Genomic DNA, 16,776 nt, shown 5'->3' with positions numbered 1-16,776 from the left:
TCTCCCCCTTTGAAAATTGGAACAACATGAGCTACCTTCAGAGAAGAGGGGAACTTGCCCTGGTCCAAAATGCAACGCATCAAGTACGAGAAAACAGGAGCAAGAACCTGTGAGCATCTCATCAGAAACTGGGATGTCACCCCATCAGGGCCAGGGGAGCTCGAGAGTCTCAAGTCCCTGATGGCCTCTAAAGCATCCTGATTTGTGACTACAAGATCATCTAAATGCTCAGCTTGACAAGCCTTGCCAGTCCCAACAAACTCATCAATAGAGCAATGGACTGTTGCTCCTAAACTCAGTGGAGTTGAAAACACACTAGATAACTGATCTCCAAATATGTTGGCCATAGTCCCTACATTGTCTATGGCTTCTCCATCGACCTCAAAAGGCCCTACAGAGTGTTTGATCTTTCTCTTAGAGTTTGCATAAGAGAAAAATGCTCTCTTGCTCAAGGAATTGCTCATAGTCACGGTCTTCTCGCTTAGCTTGAGCGGCCCATCTTGAGGTGGACGTTGCTTGGCTTTGGTCTCATCTGATAGGGGCTTTAACGGAAATATATTGAGGAACATTGATTTTGGGCCATTGCCTGGGCACTCCCTCTTCTTTCAATCGTCTCTTTTTGATCCGTTTGCACCCTTGGCCAGTCCCACTTCGATTTGTTGACGGCGTCTTGTCCGGTTGACATCCTGAGTGTTGGTTACACAATCATCCTGATTGAAATGAAGGGAGCATAGCCGTACATGCTTTGATGGGTTCTAATTGGAGCAAGGAATAGCTTTCACCCATCTACAAAATAAGGTGATATCCGCGGGGATTTTGTGAAACAAAATGAGACAGAGTGACGACTCAGGTGGTCTGTGCACGCCTTTGACCAGCTTGTAGCCTGGCCGGCATCCGGGGGCCGCACAGGTGAAGACCATGGAGCTTGGCCAAGGGTAAAAATCACAAATCCAATGTGGTTGGCTTCTTCTGAAGATGATCACTGATCAGCCTCTTCCCAGTTGGTTGAAACTCACAGTTCGCTCACTTTCACCAAATTACCGTCTTCTTGCATGTCAGATGGTGGGTTGAAATATCGTATTGTCACATCAATGGAACTGATGGTAGCCTACTCTTTCTCATGTGTGCCCACGTACGTATTTGTTCCTGCTCATCCAGATTTCGTTTGGGATGGAAAATATGAAATAAAGACCATTTGAACACAAATACTCTTCTTGTTCCGTCCACAATTGCGTACATCATCTTAATATGATATGGATAAGTGATGTACAAGATGAATGATTGTTCCCGGAACGGTTTTTATCAAAATGTTAAGATAACATATGTTATTATCTTGGGAAAATCCCAAAGTTGTTGGATTGCCCATCATGTAGTCCGTTTGTCGGTCAGATGTCGACCAAATGCCAGCCTAATGCTCGTGAAGACGTCGTGATCCATCACAAGTAGCTCCTTCAGCCCTTGATCATCCTATCACCAAGGAAAAGCTCCAGTACCCAGAGGGCTGGTCAGCCCAGCTACAACCATGGGTGAGGAATGTCGGCTACATGTTGGAAGGGAGGAGAAACAGGAAATCCTCGGTCACCAAGAACGATATTCTCGTGATCATTGTGAGAGGGGGAAGAGAATCAGAATAAGCAATCTCACCCTCAAGGATCGACGTTACCAAAATGTCGGCCCCCTGACAGCAAATGACGACCAATCCTTCCTGAATGTTCCGTTGGGACCTAGTTCCGGCCCAATGTCAACCCTTTGCCGTTCAGACACAGTGGTGGTCAGATGTTGCCCACATGCCACACCCTACAGAAGAGGCAGACATAATCTATTGTCGGCAATCCAGGAAACCCCTTGATGGCCAATGTGGCTAGCCTGACAAAAGGAGGTCAACCCTGGACATTGAGGAAACCGTTGCCGTCCACCAAGGGCCCTGGGACAACCCGTTTTAGCCTCCATGAGGAAGAGGCGGAAACCAACGTGGTACGGGAAATTTAACCAAAACGACAGTCACATTTTTGGGCTCGAGCAGAGCAGGAGTCACATTTTCATTCTCCAGGAGAGAAGTGAGTTTTTGAACCTCTCCAAGGAGGAAGCACCCGCCATTGCTAAGTGCTGGGACTTTGTCATTGTTGTGGTGCCAAGAAGTGGGAACTGTTTCGAAGGACAGAGATCGTCATCATATGGGAGTAGGAAACCCAGGAAGCCGTGCACAAGAGCAAGAGGACCTGGGAAGTGCCGAGTCTGAGTACAGCACTTCGTCACTTTGTTAGTGGACCTTCAATCCCGTCGAGTGGACGTCATCCGAGCATCTCCGTTGGACCATCTCACCAGACATCGAGCAGTAATTATTAACCCATTGATTTCATATGCGTATGTCCCCTTTTCCATTGGCCCAACAATTCCCCCACTTTTCTTACCAGAGCAAGACAGCTGATAGGCGGTGTGTTTGTGATGAATAAAGTAGATTGAACTGTACAGTTTGCCTTGAAGAGTAGCCTAGATTTCTCAGACGACCGAGATCGTGCTGGCATCGTAGGGAGTAGAGGTAGCAAGTGATTTGTATGCAACAACTGTATCTAAAGTTCATCACTCTTGTAGCAGAAATCAGTAGTTAGACTCTAGAGTAGAGGTCGACTTTGATAGACGCGTTTAGACTAGGATAGTGACCACATTTTGCAGGATATTTAGCCTTGAAGATTGGCCCAGGTATGCCAGACAACCGAGATTGATCTGGGACCAATGGGGAGTAGAGGTAGCTAGCGATTTGTATCCTTAGTCGTTTAATGATTGTTTGAGGCCCTGATAAAGGAAGCTCGAACTATTGCTCGTATGCCCTGATTAGGGTTATAACCGGAGGCCTTAAGATAGGTCTAAGAAATTTAAGCCCTTGTACTAGGTGCTCTCCATCTTTGAGAGCTATCAAGGTATTTTTACCTAGTGCTTGGGTCAGGAGTTCCATGTTTCCGTTCACCACGGGAATTCAATAAGTCAGGACCTTTCACCCCTGGCTGGTGGACGGAACACTTCTTGTGCTTTATTGAGGACCCGACGTTGTTCTCATGCGTTACGTGAGGACACCCATTCAACCATGGCAGAATCCAAGGATAAATTGGGAGTGGGTTGGATGGATCCTGTCATTTCGCCGTCTGTTTCGTTGCTGTCATTGTTGTCATACTTTGCAATGTCTTGGGCCAACCCCCAACCCCGGTTTGTTTGACCAGTTTCATGACATGGCCCATCCCGGCGCCGTGGCGGGACGTTGTTTGATCTTGAGGCATTTAGTGTGGCATTGAGCTTTTGAGTATAGGGCATGTAAAACAAAAGACAGTCACCTTGTTTCACAATGTGATGTTGAGGCACCTTTAAACCTCACATTAATTTGGGCCAAATCAGTTTAGGCTCAAATGTGCAATACCAAGCTCAAATATATTTCTCCTTTCTCGTCAGTTACCGCAAACAATGGTCTGCTGATTAATAATATCCACCCTTGGAGCTGCTATGGTAGGATCCACCTCCTCGTCCACCATAATTCCCACCACTTGAATAAGCATGGCTTGAGTAACCGCCTCGACCACCTCCACCACTAGAGAAACCAGAACTGAAGCCACTACCGTGGCCTCCTCCTCCTCCAGAATAACCAGATCCCCCAGAGTAGCTTCCTCGTCCACCAGAGAAGCCACCTTGTCCACCATGGTAGCCGCCCCCTCCACCAGTTGAGTAGCCTCCTCCACCAGAATAGGCGCCGCCTCCCCCAGTTGAGTAGCCTCCTCCACCAGAATAGGCGCCGCCTCCCCCAGGTGAGTAGCCTCCTCCACCCCCAGAGTAGCCTCCCCTTGCCCCAGAGAAGCCAGATCCACTGGAGTACCCACCACCTCCTCCACCTGAATGGCCTCCTTTATAATAGCCTTTGTAGAAAGTACCGCGGCCACCACCATAGTATCTACCTCCTCTATCCAGAGATTCAGCTTGGAGGTCAGTCAAGATTTTGGCATGCCCACAGGCTAAAAATGAAGTTAGAAATAATAAATTGGGTTTGCAAAAGAACAATGAAAAGTCCCTAAACCACCACCTGACGAAATTTGGACTGACGAATTTGGCTATTTACTGTAAAGAAGTTGTAAATGTGATACTTGCCAGCAAGGACCAGAAATGAGTACACAGTGGAGAATTTCATGTTGGGAATCCGAATACAACTTGAAACTGCCTTGGTGAGCCCACCCTATGGCTTTTATAGGTTCCAAAGTTTTGCACAAGTGGTTATTCCCATGTGAAATCAATTGACAAACGGTTTGCTGTGTGCCTTGAAAAGTCAATGTTTATATTTCTTTAAGCAGCTCTCAATCAAGAATTTACGTTTAGGCAAAGAGTTCTTTATTCAAATACTCACTTTTGCATTAACAGACCTTTGATTTAATTGTATTTACGTTGTCATCTAATTGTAATCAGTTATATTTTAACTGGCGTGCAAAACTTTAAAACGCTTTTGGATATTCACTTCAAATTTAAAAATGCAAAGCAAATAAAATATTTGCTGCCAATCAGGTTTTACCTCAACTTTTTTCAAACGCTTTCACCATAACTGTGTCCTGAAGTTTTTTGGTTGAAAAACAAAGCCTTATTCAATACAAAATATGTTTTATTCTAAGAAATATTTTCTTGAGCCCTAGTTATTAAGTATCACAAGAGAGCTAACTCATTTTTTTCTGTGGCGTATTTTGTGTAGGCTTCCTACACTACACGAAGTATGGTTTGCACCTCAGAAGGCGTTTTGTTAGTTAGATTTGGGCTGTTTTTGAGGTAATCCTATCAAAATTGTATGTATGATTAGCGACCCAAGTCACATAATGTCCAGAAAAGAAATTGCTTTCATGGCAAGTAACGAGTAGTTCATATACCAATCTACGGCGCCTCTTTTCCATTTCCTTTGGGCTGTGTGACGTTGGAAATCAGGGCCCCTTTTGTATTTTGAGAGGGTGTGATTTTAAAACCAACCGTTTGATCGGGTTATAAATTGAAATGTATAATTGCAGTGATCGGGGTATGCCTGGAGCCAGTCTCATTTGTAGAAGAATTCAATGTATTGGCTCAAATCGAAGTAGCTATTTCTCAACCTTATTGTTCCCGTCCGGATTGTAGGAATTATGGGTGAATGTAGTATATTTTCTTCCGGTATGAATTGAATATCATAGTTATTTTGTCATATCAACTGAAAGACTGTTGCATTAGATATCCTCTATCAAATCTCTTTAACATGGAATTTGCATGTAGTTCAATTTGAAGCCTCCCTGTAAGTCATCAACATCGTCTGTTTCTCCCAAATCGGTCACAAATCGAAGACCAAATGGAACTTGAATGGCTGCAAAATAAAAAAAAAATCCGCATTATTATAATCAATTGACAATTCATTGATATGAAATGTTACAAGATATTGTGCTTGTGATCGTCGAGGTCCTAGACATTAGACCGGATCCACAAAAACGGTCATTGTTGGGATTGTTGAATGGGTCATTTCCGGGTAGAAATCCACCCAGAATACCAACATAGTCGAGTGAGCAATTATCGCCACTTGATCCACCCGGTTTGTCTGCAGATATCGAAAAATCTCCCTCTAATGGGGAATGGGACCACTCGATTTGACAAAATCCCAATTCGGTTCTGATCAATAAAGAAAGAAGGTTATCAGATTGAAACCATGTTCACCTCTTGCATTTATAGTCATAGCATATTTACCTCACACAATTTAGATAGTCCTGATTTGCCAGATGGGTTCCACCTTGAAAATTGTAAGATTCTACGGTCCCCATGATTCCCGTAAAATATTGGGTACATCCTTCAGGAGCTACAGGTTATAAAGGTAACTGACGCTCATTACAAATTTCAACAAATCAAAAAGAAATGTTTTCTTTTCGCGTCACTTGTGAATTTAAATAATACCCGTTGGCTAGGGATTAAACAAATGACGAAGCATTTCAGTCATTTGATTTGTACAAAAGGTCAAGAAAGCAAGAAAGAAACAACCCACACCATGTCATTATATATGAGCAAACTCAGTACAACAATTATGATTTGTGAAACGATGGTAATGAAAATCACAGAGTTGCATTCTTGTGAAAATCATTGGAATAGATAAAACTTTTGAAGAGACTATAGAGGGCGGAAAAGGCTGCAATACGGGCTAATTATATCATCTAGAGATTAAAAAAGTTAATTATTTGGAAAAGGAGCCCTTTTGCTCTTTTTGCTTTCTTCAATTATTGCTCAAATTTTCCTCAAGTTTCCTTGAGAAAGGTCGGAGAGGAGAACCGAACCGGTGACCTCTCTCATGCTAGGAAACTGCGCTATCACTACGTCACTTCTCCTTTCTCAAATTGCTTTTCTGCTAACCTTTAGAAAAGGCTGTTCAACCACCGTGTGATTCGTCTCACTGGCTCTCGTTGGCGATTAGCCTTCATGTTTTCTTTTCAGGTCTATATTTCTGGAACACCTGCCTGTCCATATCCGGACTCACCTCATCCCCGATCAGCCAGGGAGGTATGTGTCGGTACTTTAGTGCTCGCTCAAATGTGACTGAAACTTTCCTTGAGGATCAACCGTCGGTCGATCAGGGGCCTTTAAAGAAATATTTTACCCCACTGAAATGAGTGAGGCTTTTTACTCCTGGAAAAAGTTCTTTGCCAGTCTTAGCCGCCCGGGGCAGTCTATACGCTCAAGGTAGAAGGTCTTTAGGTCTTTGCCACATTTCACCATGTAATTATGTATTGGTTGTCTCAAAACTTGGGTCCAGCGAGTGCAGGGCGTTTTTGACATGTCGAGGAAAATTTACCTTCTCCCAGAAAGACTAGGACAATTGGTACAATTTGCGGAACCTTGAAACATCCAACTTTCTGGCACTGACATTGGCAACTTCTTGCCCTTGCACATATGTTTTTGTGTCAACACAGATCCAGATGCCTGTCCTAAAGGTTAGTCTTTATACTTGTTGTTGTCAGTCCCTCAAAAGTCACCCTACTCAAGATTCCTCTGGGAATTTGATAGCCAATTTTCCCTCACCTGAAGGAAGTTGTGGAGCTTCATGATTCCTAGTTTTTTTCCAAAGGATATCAGCAGCCATAACTGACTATACAAGTTACTTCCAAGTGTTTTAGACTTGGGGGTGGTAGTGTGTCGGTGGGGTGTGGTGGCAACCTTTGACAAGGTTATCCAATTAAGATACTTGAGCATGGGGTTTAGGTGTGTGTTCTTGGATGTTTCTAGGATCTCTCACAAAACTGTTCCGATAAATTTTCCCGTTTTCTCTATTGTACAATATGCCTCGTTCATATATTTAAAGGGAATATGTAGGTGTCGATCTTGTAGTAGGTTTTTATTAAGACTTTGGTAAGTTTTTGACCAAAATTCCTGATCATCCCTACATTCAAGAGCTTGCCAGATCCGCCAAAGCTAATTCAGTGGTGGATCAGATGCTATATGAATTTAAAGGTAAATAAGATTTAAAAAAGGTTTTCATCTTGAACTGCAAAGAGTTTGTAAAGAAAAACATACTGGATTGTTCCAATGTTTTACGAACTTCTTCTTTTAAGTATTCGAGTTGATCCTTTCTTTTTCAAGAATTTGGGGGAATTTCGTACTGGATTGACAAAAAGAAAGCTGAGAGTCTAAGCAGATGATGAACGAATTTGTTTTGAATTTGAAAGAACTGATTTTATGTGGTTCTTCTACAGCAAAATGTTTGAGGTGATGCTGAGGGAAAATCAGGTTTTTGGAGAAGAAATACCTTTTTAGGTGTCTTTCTCGTCTAACAATAATATAGGTGAAAAAATATATGTAAATCCAACAGAAATAAGATAGACCAAGATAATTCTTGTGAATCACGGACGAGGAAATCCGATTCTTGTAAAAGATGTTTGTTGAAATTTGCTGCCTATAATAGGTCAAATTTTACTAGTTGAATGTTAGCCAAAATAATCTAGCATTTTCTTAGTCAAGGAGCAATGGAAAGAGTCAATTGATTACCTTTATTTGGCGAGTTGCAAGGAACCTGGGTTATCAGGATTCTCCATTGTCGAGGTGCGTTTTCGAACCAGTCAAAATTCAGCCTATTGCAGTTCGCATCGGCTTCCAAAATCACTGCAACGCAATAATAAATAGAGATGACCATCCCTCTTCTTATCAAAGTCTATTGATTTGTTGGAGAGTTGTCAAAAAGGTGGTTTTATCAACAAATTTGAATCCGAAATAACCCACTTCAGATTTGAAATATTTTTTTCTGAAAACCAATGGCTGAATTTTATTGAAATAGTGCACTGAGTTACCTCAGATTACAACCAACATAAGTATTTGTCAGTATAAATCATCTGCACGAATTGCCTGAAGTATAAGACAAAATGGATAAATGATCAAATGGTCAAGTGGTTGAAGGTTGAATATTATCACATTTTGACGTACAGGTGTTCAAAAAAACTCCAATGATCTTTTTTGAGTATGAAAAAATACTCTTTCGACAACTCTGATTCAATATGTCGTACTGTGATATCCAGAGTTGGTGCCACAAATAACTGGAGGGTTGCCACTCCTCGAGGTAGCGGTGAAGGTGGCGTCCAGACATTGAGTTCTCTGAACTGCTCGGGCAGCCAAACGCTCATCCGAATTAGGCTGAGCAATATCGAATGATTGAAAGTCCAGTCGGAGTTGACACACATTGGAATTGCAACGGCACACCTAAAAAGAGCTATCTGCATAGAAATGGTCATGATTGAAGTCTCTCTCCAGCGGTTTAAGTAAAATCAATCAGCTTGGACGATATACTAATTGCATCCAACAGATCGTTGGTTTGTTCTGTGTTTTTCAAAACTTAAATGAAATTGTGGAAGCATGTAGCGTGTGCGATCACCAATAGCTGCAAAGCTCGGACAAGTAACTTGTTTTGCCGCCGAGCAACAAACTTAGAGATTTGAGTGCGAGTAGTTGTCCGAAAGCAAACAGACGTGAAGAGTTGTTCCAATAAGGAAAACTAGTTTTGACAACCATCTGGAATTTATGCTGAACGGCATAAGTTATTTTTCCGACTTTCGAAGGGTTTCGAAGGGTTTCGGTGATTCCATATTTTCTTACCGGCAATGGCGAAAAGAGTGTCCAAGGCCGTTTGGGTAGTGTTAGGCATAAACCACTGAAAATTATGGACGTACCTCGACCAAGACTAGTTATAACAAAAAGCCTATTCAGCCGCAAGTAAATTGAGGTTGTTTGTAGAAACTTTCGTCCGATTTGTTAGTCAAGATATCCGGGTTGCCAGGCATTAGTTGAAAATTGCGTTTTCTTGAGCTTCAAGAATGCTATGGACAGGAGGAACCTGCATCATGACAAGACTAATGGTGAAGCCCTGTTGACCAGTCTTGGTCATCGAGGTACGTCCATAAGTTTCAGTGGTTTATGCCATATGGTGACTGGGCCTTAAGCGGACTCTGGGAGAGTCTGATTTTGGTAGTTTAGTTGCGTGATTACAAAAATGTGGCATTGCATTAGGTGGAAGCTTTGTGCAATCTTTACCGCAAATGGTTTATTTTTAGGCATCTACTACGGTAAGATGTGCGACGCTGATAACAAAGTTACAAATTATGGTCGTGAAGTCAAATAATTGAATTGATATTTTCAACCACCTTGACATTTTTCAGGAAGTCCCACTTTTGTTACTTTCATGAAAAAGGGGTGAAAAGGGGTTTGTTTACCTTGTTCCTAAGAATAAGGCGTTTAGACATGTTTGCCCATGTAGTCATGCTCAATGGTTTTTGATGCGCCATAACACTATTTACAGTTTGTGAACTGAGAAAAAGTTCATTCAAATGAATTCACAAAGATGGTTGGTGGTGCTTGTCACATTTTACAGACAGAGATTCAAGCTTGGCTTCTTTCACCCATCCAAATACCAGTCTGATATGGTTTCATTATCTTAACACTCAATCCATTCCTATTTTTTAATTGTAATTGAAATCGAAGGCTCCTATTCTAAATAAATTACCATGGCTGTGCACGGTGAAGAATCGGCCATTGTACTGGTGAAATAGGTGTTGTTTTGGTTGGCTGTCGCTCCACACCCTATTTCAACTGGGAAAGTGGAAAATATTTGATTAACGCGGACATCAAAAAGTTCGCAAGATTGAAAATCTGATATATCTCACATGAGCAACAAACCCCGAATCCTACGGCGCAGTTACCGTTGGCAATTCCTCCACGCCTGGAGCACTCTTCAGATGTGTAGCAAGTTCCAAGAATGTTAAGGGTTCCATTGCAAGGCTCATTTCTGAATCGAACGATGTTGAAGATATTGAAGACTGAAAATGTAGGAATCGTCTTTAATAAAGAATTTGTAGGGAGGCTTCATTATTCCGTTGGGCCCAAGAGCGAAGTTATCATTAAATAGAGTCGAAGGATGGGGCATTAATGAGAAATAATTTGACTTCATTTGAGTTGGGGTTTGTATGACAAAAAAATCTTGAGCTCAATACAACATTTGTGTTATAAAATTCAAATCCCCAAAGATGTTAGTGAGTCTTAGCAAGGACGACTCTACCCTGGACAAATAGTCACCCTAAAAGTCAACAGCTGCGAGACATAGAAAGGGCTAAATTTGAAGCGACCGTGCTCTGGTCCAATGAAATCTGAGGTGAAATCCGTTTATAAATCATTGTGTATGATTACTACTCAATGACCCGCCCTTGGGTTGACCATTTTGTCAAACCATTTCAAGAAGTTGGCCCACCTGACCTGTCCCCTCACACTGGATTAGAGCCAATGAAGATATCAAATCCAATATCCTCTGATCGTCTGTTCTACGTTTGAAAACATTGTATCGCAAGATCCAGATAGGACTCAAAACTTAAGAGAAAGGCATGAATGACCCTTCATTGGTGTCAAAGTGTCCTCAAATGTGACCCAAGCAGCCCTGGTTTTGCAGCCCAGAGACCGCCCATCCTTATTTCCCAGGACTTGGCTATCCAAAGACCAAAGCCCTGTCATCAAGACTTGTGAATGCAAGCAACCTAGGGAGTTTGATATGGGTTCATTAAAACTAAGAAAGAGGTTGACCAACTTGAACAAGTTGAGATTATTGACATATTATTGGGCACGCAGCAAGTATTTGTGAGTGAGTGTCTCTCTTCTTTTGCTGATGACACTAAGTTAGTTTTGGTAGAAATGGCCAAGATTCTAAAAAAGATTGCATATGACTTAGATCGAATCTACTCTTGGGTTACTGAGAGTAATGCGGCCTTGAACAGATAGAAATTCCTGTCAATGACCTTTGTGTCACCGCCTTTGAACACTCTCCTCATAAAAAATGGAGCTAAAAGGTATTATGCAGGTCTCGTCTATGAAAGATTTAGGAGTAGTCCTTACAAAAATAAAGGAAAGTTCAATGAGCATATTCAGTTGAAAGTTGGCAAAGCTTTTCAAACATGTACTTGGATATATCGGATTTTTAAGTCCAGAGATTAGGGGTCAATTCTAGTGACCGTAAAGGTCCAATGTGCGTTTTGAGAGCATCTTCAAGCCCTCGAGAATCCAGGCTAGTTCGAACTATGAAGTCCACATCTCTTCTTTCTCGGTCTCCTTTGCTTAATTTGCATCTCCCTCATATTCGTAGGGAATACCTAGGCTTTGTTGATCCGGTAACATTTTTCATGTCAGACTTAGGCAAATTTGAACTAGCATTTTAGATCAAACCTACATTCTAGGTCTAGCTCGGTCTGACAGCCCAAATTCATTGGTAGACTAAAGGGGGAAACGTGGTTCAGTTGATAAGCCACTTTCCAGCCATGAGGGTCTCAGGTTCAATTCGCCACCTTGACTTCCCTCGGAAAGATGACTACAGATGGTGGGCCACAGCCGATTCAGGGCAAAACATGGCTCAACGGAACAACTCTTTCATCAATTCAATAGATGGACGCGACGCCTCGAATGGTGGGTTACCCCTAAAAACTTTAATTGAGAAGCCGCCATCATGTACACATGTAAAAATTTACTTGTAGGCCGTTGACGATTCCATCGCAATAAAGATTATCATCAACTATCATATAAAAATTAAAAGTACAAAATAGACCTTTCATAGTGTTGGGGATTACATTCCCTCTAACGGTTAGAAAGGCCCGTGAAAAAAACAAAACAAATCATTCTTCCGACACTATCTGACAAACGAAACCAAACTTATGATGGCTGGGCGAGATAAATTTAGACAAAACGTTGTTCCTGAAACACGAGGAGGCGGGGATGGCCCATGGAAAAAATGCACAAGTTTGAGAAATAAGTGCTAAAACTGAAAAAAGCATGTAGGTGTTGAAGAAAAAGTCAAGTGTTGCAATTGCACCTGTAAACCACACTAATCGCTCTTTTGCAAGTGCATAAAAATGATCATTGACTTGTCCAGTGTCGTTATGTGGATGTCTTCCTTCTTGGGAAACCGAGGCCTGTTTTTTAAAGCTCTTACCTCGGGGTTGTTGGCTTGGAAATTAACCGGTATGAAAATACATTGGTCAAATTGTGGAAGGAATGCTCATTCTGGGTAACGGCCAAGCCTTACCTCAGAGGTACAAGCGTTTAACAAACTCATCTTCGGTCACAAAGAGCTGTTGTTGGAACAGGGCTATTGTCGAAAACGTAAGTGATACTTGGATGACCACAGGGGAGCATCCTCTCCCCCTCTCCCCTTCTTTATGTACAAATCAGACTTTTTATGAGCCAACGCGTCTTTTACCGCTTACGCAGGCTGCATAACCATTAAATTAAGTCCAAAGTCCAACCAGTTCCTTGATCGACAATTAATCAAAGCTTCGTTTAAAAAAGTCACAGTTTAAAGGTGGTTGGTCGCGATAAACATGATTTATAATAACTCTTCTATCCGTAGACACCCTTGGTCTTGAAATACCTATTGCCATGAGAAGCTAACTTTTTAACAAAACGGTGTAGCATTTTGTGAAGACTCTTCAAATGCGAATCTGACTTCAGATTTTGGAATTAAAAGTGTACCAATACTTACATTATACAAACAAACATGTTGAATGCCCAAATTGATGCCAAAAGTTCCTCTAAAGCCACGCCTGATTGTCAAACACGCCAGTATTAGGCTTAATTGTCTGCCAATTGCTCTCTGTCTCGTCAAAACGAGAAGTTATAAATTGATAATACATTTGAGGAATAAAAATACTCTATTCAAGCTCAAATGAAAACCGTATTTTGGCCACTTTTCATTTAACCTTCGCCCTCTTCATTTATATAATTTTCCAGTCAAGCCGAGAGTCCCACCCGCATCAAATGATGGACACGGTAAATGTGAGAAAAAAATGTGACCTTAATAAATCTTGTCATGTACCTTTTCAAGTGAAGGCACCAAAGAGACTTCTAGGTACGTCAATGACTAGGACAAATTCCTGGCCGTCATAGTCCCACAACACTCGAAATCCATGCCGACCACCTATCTGTCTATCAAAGGTTTAAATCTGTTAATTTGAACCTTGTGATCTTCAACGCGATCGAAAATACGCCAAAAACACCAGAATTATAGGTATGAGGTACTCTCAATTTCCATAACTATCCGATAGGGCTTTGGTTTTTCGGAAAATAAGTATAACATCTGCTTTACCGGATACAATCAGAATTGATCAGATACTCTTTTTGACTTCACCAGAAAATGGTTTTTTTTTTTCGTGAAATACGTGTCACATGATTTCGGCATATTTGCTGGTTCCTATTTGGGTCACCAATTTTGCCTAATATTGCATCTTGTCACCAACTAAGGAAGACGCAAGGGATCTTGAAGTCACTGATAAAAAAATCAAGCTTATTTAGTTATCATTATCAACGATTCCTTGAAAACTATTCGAACATTTAGGCATGCGCCGGTACCAGCAAATAAACTCGCCTGCCAATGCCAATGATGCAAGATTGGCGTTTCGAACTGGTTTTAACGAAGCTCATATAGCAATGTGAAAGAAGGGTCAACTTCTCAAAATCGTGTTGAAGCCTCAAACTTGCATCACTGACACTGGTACCAACAAACAAACGAACCTGTCAGAGCTTGCCTAAACGTCCCCATAATGGTCAACAAGTTTCTTGAAGGTGTTACTAGACTCCGACAAAATATGTTCTTTTCACGTTGAGCAGAATTTTGACATTTTAAGTGTGCGAAAGAGTTGAACTGAGGCATGGGGCTGAAAACCGGTTTGTGCAACCCTCTCGAAGTTCTGCTCGCCCATGGACTCCATAGCTGGATTCTTCGTTGATCAGCTTACCCCTCTCGTCTCACCATTGAGACGACTGCCACAGTGGTTCAAAAGCCTTTTTGAATTCCAACAGAAATATCCAAGCAAATCTTGTTAACTAATAGCCATATGCGCGACAAATTTGATCCAGATTTCAATAAATCAATCACGTCAAAATAACTTCTTATGGTTTTTGCAAGGAAGAAGACTGTTGAGATGGATATGCGCATTTCTCTCAATACCTGATAAGCTTTTTTGACCACCGTGGTGAGAGGGGTGAGACGAGACGAGAGGAGACGACCGTGTCCAAGAATCCAGCTGGAGTCTAGTCATTACCATGGAATGAATAGCTTTCTGAGTGTCGTGATACAATTCAAAAAGACCATAAGCTAAACTAGTGAACGTTGATAGTTGGGCCAATTGCACATTATGTTAAATACTCTTTTAATGATGGCACACTCTGAATAGTTTACAAGAACTTTAGGCTAAAAGTGAACTTAATTTAAATTATTCTTGAAGTATATTTTTGGTGTTGTTGAGACAACTAAAAATGAATTTCCAAAACAACTGTTTTGTCTGTTGTTGGGAATAAAAATTGAACACGCACTGCCCTCAAGAATATTTTCTGATTACCTTGATGGGTTCAAAGTGTCAGGGTGACATGTCCCATCCTTGCTTCTGGTATTCTTTTCTACTATTCTTTTGTAAGAGGTATATAACTCAGAGTTAAAGCACAAAACGCCAAGGATTCTTTTAATTGAAAAAAGATTCTTACGTCGTCCATCTCTTGGTGGTGACTGTGCTAGTTCACTTCCATAACAACTTATCACGAAATTGACCAAGAAAAATGTACCAATTCTCCACATGTTCTTTCCAAACAGTCACTGCAGGACAACCACTCTCCTTCTGAGTTTCCCATAGACTGACGTACACCTTCACGAGCTCTATCAATTAATACTGATACTCGCTTCACTTTCAGTTTCTGAGTTTGCTAGTTCAGGTGTCCAAAAATCCATCCTCTGGCGGCATTCGCTCGAGACAAAAAAGTCGTACCTTTTTGAACTGAACAGGCGGATCAAAGAAGTGAAATTGGACATCCATAGTGAGATTCAGGGCGAGATAACGAGGCTCTGCATCCATTTCAGTTGGAAATGGTGGTCATGGAAGTCTTTTCAAAGACTTTTGGTTGAGAGTCTTTTGATCGCCAGGTCTCGTTTCTTTGAAAGATTATGAATTAGTTATGACTGTTCTCTAAAGCGTGCAAGACGAAGCGTAGCATTATCTTGTGGTAACTAAGAATATGTTAGGGAGAGTGTAAATGATTATAAATCATTGTGACAAGCACATGTTTCTTCTGAGTAACCATCTCAAGCAACTTCGTAGGGAATTGGGAATGGAGTTCATTTTCATTGTCACAATTACAACGAAAGTTTATTGATAGAAGGTGGGGAAAATTCATGTGGAGAGAATACGATTCTTGTTTCAGGCTTGAAGCAAGAGTGCTTTCGAAATAAAACGGTTTTAAGGCTGTCAGAAGATGAAATTGAACTCATTTGGGCCATTTTCATCACATAAAACCCCTCTTAACCGCACACAAATGGGCATATGGTGCCAATAAAATAAGTTCTTCCGCAGATGTGATTTGGTAAAAAAAGCGGTTTCCTTGGTTGTGATACCTGTAAAATAGGCCTAGGTTGATTTCTGGCCATAACCTTTCTCAAGTAAAGATTTGGACGCTAAAATCATACCTCCAGATGGAGAACTAATCTGTTTTTCTTAATTATAACAATGCCAGAAATGTAACAGGATGTGGATGACGTAATGGTTGGGTTCCTTGGTCGGTTAAGGCTCAACCCAGGCACCCTTCCGAACGACATCATCAATCATAAAATCAAGCTCCTCTGTTGTCAACTTTTGCAAGCAGAGATCTCAAGAGATAAGGAAGGATCTTAAAATTGGCACGAGGTAATTATTTGAAAAGATGTTTGGGCAACAGTTATTTTAAGAGGCAAAACATTATCTCTCTAATCTAAACGAAGAAAGACGGCAGAAAAAATACAATAATACTTGTAAAATAATTTCATGGGTGACACATCTAGATCTGCCCTATATTTTTCACCCACAAAATAAAAAAAAGGAATTGAGCACAGAATTGCAGAGATCCATCAAATTTTCAATTAAGAAATCACCCTTTTATCCTGTATAAAAAAGAATTTTTGTGGCCAGATGGAAAACAAATTCACATCCCTTAATTCCAAATTAACCACATATAACTTTCCCTTTCAGGTCTCTAAAGCACATCTCATTGCCTCTGATCCATAACCTAAAATCCATGAGAAAAAGAATCAAATTTTAAATCAACAAACCGTGCTGATATCATTTGTTCCTTTCGACTTACGGTTGGTAACTCAGATGAAACTTTCGATTTTAACGAAAAACATAAATGGTCACCTTGACTGGTCGGAAGAAAGCTGAAGAAGCTCACGGTATAAACATGGGGACGAAGATCAATGCCCAATTAGGATAAAGCTGA

General features: G+C 41.2%; 2 protein-coding genes across 2 annotated transcripts; both read right to left on the bottom strand.

The window, feature by feature from the left end:
- Positions 1-3,401: 3,401 nt before the first annotated feature.
- Positions 3,402-4,264, bottom strand: LOC131882469 (uncharacterized). Its single transcript, XM_059229616.1, has 2 exons — positions 4,129-4,264; positions 3,402-3,995 (listed from the first exon to the last, which is right to left on the bottom strand). The coding sequence occupies exons 1-2, from the start codon at positions 4,166-4,168 to the stop codon at positions 3,466-3,468; spliced, it is 570 nt and encodes a 189-aa protein (XP_059085599.1). The 5' UTR covers positions 4,169-4,264; the 3' UTR covers positions 3,402-3,465.
- Positions 4,265-4,738: 474 nt separating this feature from the next.
- Positions 4,739-15,486, bottom strand: LOC131881972 (uncharacterized). The gene is made up of 8 exons (XM_059228971.1): positions 15,019-15,486; positions 10,170-10,322; positions 10,010-10,095; positions 8,520-8,712; positions 8,008-8,121; positions 5,725-5,833; positions 5,417-5,649; positions 4,739-5,350 (listed from the first exon to the last, which is right to left on the bottom strand). Exons 1-8 carry the CDS (start codon positions 15,107-15,109, stop codon positions 5,241-5,243), a joined length of 1,089 nt encoding a protein of 362 aa, XP_059084954.1. The 5' UTR covers positions 15,110-15,486; the 3' UTR covers positions 4,739-5,240.
- Between the last annotated feature and the right edge of the window lie 1,290 nt (positions 15,487-16,776).

This window comes from Tigriopus californicus, chromosome 6, assembly GCF_007210705.1.
Source record: "Tigriopus californicus strain San Diego chromosome 6, Tcal_SD_v2.1, whole genome shotgun sequence".
Classification (NCBI taxonomy): Eukaryota; Metazoa; Arthropoda; class Copepoda; order Harpacticoida; family Harpacticidae; genus Tigriopus; species Tigriopus californicus.
This window is presented reverse-complemented; position numbering and strand designations above follow the sequence as displayed.